This window comes from Chelmon rostratus, chromosome 1 (genome assembly GCF_017976325.1).
Source record: "Chelmon rostratus isolate fCheRos1 chromosome 1, fCheRos1.pri, whole genome shotgun sequence".
Taxonomy (NCBI): Eukaryota; Metazoa; Chordata; class Actinopteri; order Chaetodontiformes; family Chaetodontidae; genus Chelmon; species Chelmon rostratus.
This window is the reverse complement of record NC_055658.1, coordinates 23,656,477-23,664,693: the sequence shown is the minus strand read 5'-3', so window position 1 is coordinate 23,664,693 and position 8,217 is coordinate 23,656,477. Positions and strand designations below refer to the sequence as shown.

Genomic DNA, 8,217 nt, shown 5'->3' with positions numbered 1-8,217 from the left:
AAACAGTATTCCAGTGAAGTTTTGTCACATTAATAAAGTTGCCCAACAGTAATTTTAATGTCATATTCCAGCATTTGCAAGGCAACTGTGCAACGTAGCTGAGACTCTCTGTCTGTGTCATGTGGCACGACAAGTCATGTGCTGTTTATTGACCAAAGTCTTCCAAGAGAGTTTTCTGTATGTTTTCTCCATGCTTACAAGGTACATGTCAGTACCATGGTAAGTCAGTGAAGTCAGCAGTGAATTAACAGCAGCTGTCAGACAGCGTTCATACGTAGTCAGGGGGAAATCTCGCGTGCATGAAACCAGACTCTCCAGATGCAGTTCAGCAGAAAACACCATGTGGCAACTGTCAACCTACAGCGTTATCTTAAAAATTTGTAGGTAAGATGGTTTTTGGAAGCTGGTATTTGCTAGGTCTACAGTGCAAGGGCGGTGTTTATGCATTACTCCAGCTCAGCGTGGCTCACTTGGAAGAGTGTGAGGACATGTGTTTTTCATTCTCCATGCCAGCACCACAGAAGCAAAGGCGGGTTAAATAACATTCTGTGTATGGTGCCTCATTTGAAGAGAGCAGGTGAACAATTGATTCAGCATTCAGTTCACAATATATCTGAGAGGTCTTTCCGGAGGCTGGCGTCACTCTGGATTTGCTGACAGGAACAACAAAACAAAAAGTAATACTAATACGCACAGGTAGACACAGTGGACAGACACAAAAGTGAAAGCAAATAAGCCCATAAAATAGCACTGGGGGGCTCTGCTGTATAAAGATAACACTTTCCCATCCACCCACCTACCCACTGTGAGGTAAAGGCTTCCCTTTGTAAGCGTACCTAGTAACACTGAGTCCACTGTGTCCTCTGAGGACTGCTTTATGTGCTCGCTTCAGGATTTGTAATTACAGCTTATTGCACCATTAACACTCATGTTCATACTGTATTCACGGACATGCTGAGATGGACTCCAGAGTCAGCATTCGGTTGAGACCTTCAGACCCAAACCCAGCCTCAACATGGACAAAATATTCAGCAGGAGAGCCTGCTCAGACAGCGCTGTGAATAAATCTCACCTTATTGATGTCCTAACACGCCTGCTGAGACAGAGATCTGCTGCCAGCAGGAATAACAGGCCTCTTCCCTCACAAACGGCCCATGTGTGTGAACGCTCCGATGGTCACATGGGTAGAGCTGACTGTGACTGCGCAGAGAGGCCTCTCATCCAGCACCTCTCCTCAGAGCGACTCAGGGTTAATAAGAACAAAACGAAACCTGTCCATTCCCACCTTTGTTCTCGCGCGCTCAGCTCACGTCTGTCGGTCTTTTTCCTCTCTCTCGATCCCACTAAATCTCGACATCTTCTCTCTCTTTTGATGCTCTGCGACAGATCCCATTTACTCTCGCCGCCAGCCGCTCATCTGCTGTCACCGACCATTTGATGAAGAGCAAAGACGGTAATTTGCTCTTCATTATTAACAAATCACTGCGCTGTGAAAAGTGCCTTTTGTTTGCCTCAGCCATGAAAACAATTACAGTCAGCCAGCGTTTCAGCTGTGATTGCATTGCATATTTCATGGCAACGCTTCGTTGATGGTGAAATTGAAAAGCAGATTTACTTTTCACAGTCAATGAAAGGAACTGGAAGATCTTTTAAACCAGCTTCCCAGGTGCTTCAAAACTGGGTTTTCACATTACATTCAATATTATGACATGGATGATGACTTGATGATGACCCAGAACATCTCCTAATTAAAGACGGTGAGTAGTGTCAAAGATAGATAGTCTTTACTGTCCCAGGGGAAAGTTGCTTTCACAGCATCCACTGTCTTGTGTCTGTGCTTTGTCTCTTATTCTTGATTGACACAACTCTGTCGGATAAATATGAAGCCAAAGCCAGCTTGGCATCAGAGATTGGAAACAGCTCATCTGGCTCTGTCCAGAGGTCAGATAATCCACCTACCAGCAGCTCTGAAGCTAACATGTTATATCAAATGATGTGCAAACCAAGTTTAAGGTGTCAGTTTAACAGCAGGTTATGTGTTGGACTATTTCTTGGCCAGGAGCAGTAACTTCCTGTTCTCACCATGCATTCAACAGAGGCCAAGAAATAAGTTGGCACTTTTCCAAAAATGTCGAACTACTCCTTTAAAATACTTGTCATTCTGACAAGGACAGCTTCGTTCATAACTCTCGAAAATCTAATGATAAGACCACACCAAATAACACCCAAACTGTCAGCCTTTCTCTTCATGGAAGGACACCTTGTAACAGTTGTGTGTGTATATTGTGTTTTGGGACAATACTTTCATCTTTCACTAATGTCCCACCGTGTCTCAGCCAGTCGGAGGCCAGTCATTTAGCTGGTGATTTACTGTACATGTGAGCATGTACAGATGCTACATGCATGTGCACTTACACTCTTCCATGCATGCAGACATTTTTCCCATTTACCTTCCAGGAGCTCAGCTGACTCTCTGGTTCAGAAAAATGTCTACATTATTTTTTAAAAAATGGTTTCTGGATTGGCATCAAAAGAAGCAGTCGTGTGTGTTAAGAGATGCAAGAGAGACGCAGGGCAGGAGGAGTACATTTTCTCCACTTCTCCACATACACACAGCACTGATGGAAGCAACATACTGTATATGTGTTTTTCCTATTGTTCTATTAAACTAGTGTCAATATAGAATTGTGTGGTCCTGTGATATTCAAATTACACAATTATATTATTAAATGAATTAGTGTTGGGTGAAGCTCGTCATAATGCAGCATCATGAGACAATCTTTTTATAGCTGATACATGTAGCTCCTGCCCCATCATTATCTGTAGCAATAGAACTATGAAGAGGTAAGGCATGTTGTACACACTGTGGCACATGATTAATAGCGTCCATCATTCCTTGTGTAGCCGTTATCTAAGTGGCTGCAGCAGTGTCACTGTTTAAAAGATGCATTATCTTCAGAAGACAAGCATTATTAAAATATTGTGCTGCCTTTGCCCTCAGCATAATGAAACAGGAGGAGCACCTGCCCGTGGTTATATTTATCAGCCACATGATGAGCACCATAATCACACATTTCTTCAAGGGAAAATCCTGCACACACTTCTTATCAATTAAAATAATGTTGCACGTAGCTGGCACACCGGTAAGTCTTGCTTCATAAAATGGGATGATGAAATGTGACAAATGTCCCAAACCCAGGACAATAGCGTCATTGTGTTATGTGCCTTGGCTAACTCAGCCATTCGGATCTATTGCAGCAGCAGTTTGGAGGAGGTATAATTTGGGGAAATGAGAGGACACTCTCAGAAAATATTTGTTCAGCCCAGGTGACAAAAGGTATGTTTGGGACCTTGTTTTCTAACAGTGGCCAGCCACACAGTCACAACCAGAGTTACACTGTTAGCTACTGACCTAGTTAGGGGGTAGCGTGTCTGGACCAGATCTTGTGTGCTCCAATGTGACGGATCTTGGAGAGAAGAATGAGGTGATGAAGCCCCAAGTCTAAACTCAAGTCAGATCTTCAGCCCTACTGAGCTCTGAGCCAGCGGGACATTAACTGTGGATCTATACTGAGCCGTCATAAAAATGTCATGTTATCAAGCCTTTTTATCTGCAGCGTAGGAACGGGACTGGACCAACTCAGTAACCATTCATGTTCCACTGAATTTTATCTATATATCTATATCCTACAATTACCTACAAACAGTATAGGATTTGACTTTATTTAGATTAAAAATGTCTTCACTGTGGATATTTGAGGCCATATTTAGCATATGTAAAGCCATCCCCTCTCCAGTTTGAGCTCTGACACTGGACTATTCAGCACTGTAAAGAGGAGAGCAACAGTTCTGCTACAACAATGCATTTCACCCAGTGCTCCCCTATCTCAACACATTCAGCACAGAAGGCATAAAGGGATGAGGCTTCGTGCATGAATGTAATTAAATGAGCTGACTCTCGTCTTTTCTTTGCGTTCTGCGTCTCATTACTGCTGAGCTCCTCTCTGAGTCTGTTTTATAAGAACTTGCCAGAACCAACAGTCAGTCTGTTGGGCCTTATGTTGGAATTTAAGTGAGCTCTACGCAAAGCTGTAAGCAGAGTATCATGGATGATAGCGGATAAGGTTCGAATTTTCTTGAATTTAAGCAACTTGCTGATTCTGCATTTGCTCCTCATCACTATTCAGCTCTTCAGCTACTTGCCCTGCTATCTGCGATGGAAAAAAGCTAAACTGGTGACTTAATTATACGCCCTGTAATCTGAGAACTGAGGATACAAACTCAGTAAGTAGACACACTGCTTATTGACTAGAAATAGGCTGAGCTGTGGATTACTAGCTCTATGAACACTATAAAATATCAGCAATGTGCACTTACATTGGAGGACGACAAATGTTCTTCAATAGAAGTGCTTGAGCAGCTTGTGTGTGTCTGTGGGGACAAAAATCTTCTGATGCAGTCACATTGTGGGGACTCACCTTCCTAATGCAGACAAAACGCAAGTCCTCATAATGTAAATCATCAAATTTTATTATGAAGTTAGTTGAAATTAGTTGACCTAAGTTTAGGTTTAGGTTAGGTTAGGGTAAGGGTTAGAGTTAGGCAAGTAGTGGTTATGCTTATGGTTAGGTTAAGCCTGCAGGAAATTAAAGTAAATCTCTGTAATGTCCCCAAAAGTGATGGAAATGAAGCAAAGTGTGTGTTGGCTTCATTTCAATGGTATGAATGAATCTTGGATTGACCCATAAGCCCTCTAACATATGTGTTCATGTCACTGGTTTAATCAAAGGGAGCACATAACCTACAGAATAACCAGATCAGACAAACACAGTTTATATGTTTCACCATCCTGACCAATCCAACCTTCAGCAGTCAGATTAAAAAAATACCCTGGTGTATGCTTCCACCTAGTGGTCACTAAGCCTACACCGCAGTACTACTGTGGGTGACTGCACACTTTGTTTTATGACAGTAATTTTGGCAGGCTCCAGTGTTACACAACACAGCCAGAACACAGATGTATCCTTTCCTTAACCACAAGCTATGTGGGCAGGATGTTATATCTTGTGTTATTTACGGAAAATAGGGCATCTATAAAGAGCTGTTCTGTGTTACTAATATCAATATGTATGGAAATGCTGTTAAATGTGACTGTAATGTGAATGTCACTCTGCACACTTGTATGTCAGTTGTCAGGTCTTTCAGTGGTTGGCCTTGTGGAGGGTTTCCTCTCAGCAGACTAAACTTTAATTGGTGAACATTGTCGTGTGTCTCGCTGCCATCCTCACCCGCATGCTGGGTCTTCTTGTGTATTGCAGGCATTCAGCATGAGCTTGTGTCCATTGTACTGTGCCCATAATAGCCTACTGTACTTTTCTAGGATGCATGCATACTTATGGAAGGAGGCCATGAGCTGTGAGCATACTGTACTGTACCTGCCTCACAGACACAACCGCTGTTTATTCTGTAAAGTCACCACATTGATAACATGAGGAAATACGGTGGCGGTCTCTGGTAAATGATTGCATTATCTTTGCTTAAATTGATTGAAAAAAAAAAAACAAGTAGTTGGCTGTCTTTGTCTCTTTTGACAGATTGAGTGCATCTGCAAATCTGCAAGTGATCAAGCACCAATACCAACATTTTCTAAAGGAAAAGTTACAAATGCCATTTGTGGACTCAACTGTTTATTCAGGTGCCAAGTTTGTTTTTTAAAAAATACTCACATTCAAGTTTTTGCAATGCAAACTATTTAACAGTTTAGCCAAATTTCTGTGAGAAACTGAACCAAGTTTAATTACCTAAATACCAGAATACACTGAGGAATAGCTGGTAACAGTTTATTTCCTGAGGATTCCTCATTCCCCTCTGCAATAATAAGTTTCCGATAAATTGCATGTGAATGTGATGTCATTTAAGAAAGATGCTACAAGGTATAACAAATTTAAAAGAAAAAAAAAAAAGCCATTAAATGCTCCCGCAACAGAAATACAGATCGTGTCAAAACCTTACACAAACTGTCTTCCAACACCAACGTTCAAAATAACTCAAGCAAGCATGAACTAAAAAGATACATTTTATTTAAAACCAGCAGGGGACATTTTTGTACAAAAATACACAACCGTTACGTGGATGCTTTGTGTCAAGAATTGTTTCTTTCTCCCGCTGCTTACACCACTGATGCTCCTCTGCATGCAGCACCAACATGGGACAACCGCTAAGTCGCTCAGACATAATTTCACCAAGCAAACTAACAAATCCAACAAGCAATGTCATTTGCAAAAGGGAAGGATGTAGGATCCTAGATTCTTGAGTCTAGACAAAAATGACAGATCCATTCTCAGAAGTATCAGGAAGAATGCTGAACATGGGATGTTATTGAAACACTGAGTTGAATTCGTCTCCAACGTCATTCTTTACTTGGACTTGGTGCCTCCTTTCCCTCCCTCGTCGGCCTTTTTCTGCTTCTGTTGCATTATCTCAGCATCCCTTGGGGAGAAAATCAGACATTTAGAGAGACATTTAAAGAGAATGGACTTTGCTATGCAGACTCTGTCATTGCAAGTAATATATCCTGCTTATGAAGCACAGTAATTGGGCCAAGATAATATTCTTATTGTTTTTTAACCCAAATGTACTGTCAGGTTGATTTTTGCAGCACTGGTAATATGAGATATATGCTGTCAAACTACCATGAGAAGGTTATAAAAACGTGTTTCTATATGACAGAAAGTACATAACTGCATGGAGCAAAGAGAGAAATAGCCCACACACCCTACATAGAAGTGATAATAAAACACACAGTTGTGCAAAAAGCCACAGCTAAAGACTGTGTGCTTCCCATTTCTTTACTCTCATGCGGACTGTTGCCCACCTCTGCTTCCGAGCAGCAGCAGACAGCCCATCGTCGCCCCTCTTCCCTTTACTCTGTTCATTGCTCTTTTTGGCATTCTTCTGGCGTGCTAGCTCACGTTGGTTTCCTCCTGCGTGCCACACAAAAGAAGAAAAAAAAGATCATAACACAGCAAACGGCACTTAAATGAGCAACACATCGGGTATGTGCGCTACACCCTTAAAGTCCTGACCGAATACTCCAAAATACCGGGAGCACGAACCACTTCAAATGCAGTTTGTGAGCGCCTGAAGACCTTTTATCTCAAATGGCAGACGTGCATGTGAAGCACGCCTGTACGATGACATCAATAAAAATTGGTGCAAAATATGCAAGCAGCCGACGTGGCAGCTTCGTGCCTGGGACGGCACAGAGGGCAGCAAAGCCTCTTCCATCGTCTTCAAAGCTGTCGTTCCAGTCGGGTATTTAAAGACGAGCCACGTTTGAGGACATAAAAACAAGAATGGTCGAGTTTGATGTTCGATCAACTAAAAGCCTCGTTGATACAAAAAACCCCAAACGAACATCAGTGTTATGTCTCTGCAAACTGTGGTTTTACATCAGGCCGAGGTTTAGACTAACAACTGGACAACAACACGGCCTATGACCGTTGAAAGGCGTACAACGCACACAACGCAACACACAGCTACGTGGCGCACTGTATTGTCAGCAGAAGCCCATCCACGCTGTTTAAATGGACTAAGACAGCACAGACAGTTGCGTGAGTGACTTTTAGCCAAGGCGACAATACTGCTTTGACACCAATTCCGTGAAAAAATGTAAGGTCTATCTCAGCAAATAGACGTAACCCGGGTCGGCGGTGGCCAAGGATAACGAGCGGCAAACACAGCGACCACAGACTACATGCAATCGAATTAAGTACATGAATGTCTTACAGTCAAAAATATGTCGATACCCACTGGTCATTTTAGTAATAGACGCTTCCTCCGCCCGAAATCCAAATCAGCTCAGCCAAAGGGCCGTTGGTTCCCCTGCCGTCGCTCCACTCCAGTCGCTGTTTATGCTTTGGTTGCGCCGCTGTGGCTGCCAAATATGCGCGAGACTTCCGTGCGAGAACTAGAACATTCCAGATTGCACTGCGCATGCGCGGAGCACACAGGCAAAGATCGAGTCCAGAGCACAGATGATAAAGATCAGTTAATGATTGCAGCACAATAACAGAGAGTCGAGTGGATTAGTTCATTCAAATCGTTTATGGGTGGGTGTCTCTTCGGTTACTGACATGTATTTGTCATGTTGGTAAAGACATAAATGGGAAATGGGGGAAATGTTCCTGGAATGTAGCTGCATGTGTGAATGGGTTC

At 42.6% G+C, this 8,217-nt stretch overlaps 1 protein-coding gene across 1 annotated transcript; it reads right to left on the bottom strand.

Annotated features, from left to right (window-relative positions):
* Positions 1 to 6,058: 6,058 nt before the first annotated feature.
* Positions 6,059 to 7,968, bottom strand: LOC121607044 (small EDRK-rich factor 2-like). The gene is made up of 3 exons (XM_041937706.1): positions 7,813 to 7,968; positions 6,875 to 6,983; positions 6,059 to 6,489 (listed from the first exon to the last, which is right to left on the bottom strand). The coding sequence occupies exons 1-3, from the start codon at positions 7,817 to 7,819 to the stop codon at positions 6,417 to 6,419; spliced, it is 189 nt and encodes a 62-aa protein (XP_041793640.1). The 5' UTR covers positions 7,820 to 7,968; the 3' UTR covers positions 6,059 to 6,416.
* Between the last annotated feature and the right edge of the window lie 249 nt (positions 7,969 to 8,217).

Bases quoted from the DNA above. Each gene is read 5' to 3' on its own strand.
- LOC121607044 (XM_041937706.1), bottom strand. The intron at 6,490-6,874 runs GTGGGCAACAGT...TTTCTCCCCAAG, and splicing joins GCTGCTGCTCGGAAGCAGAG to GGATGCTGAGATAATGCAAC.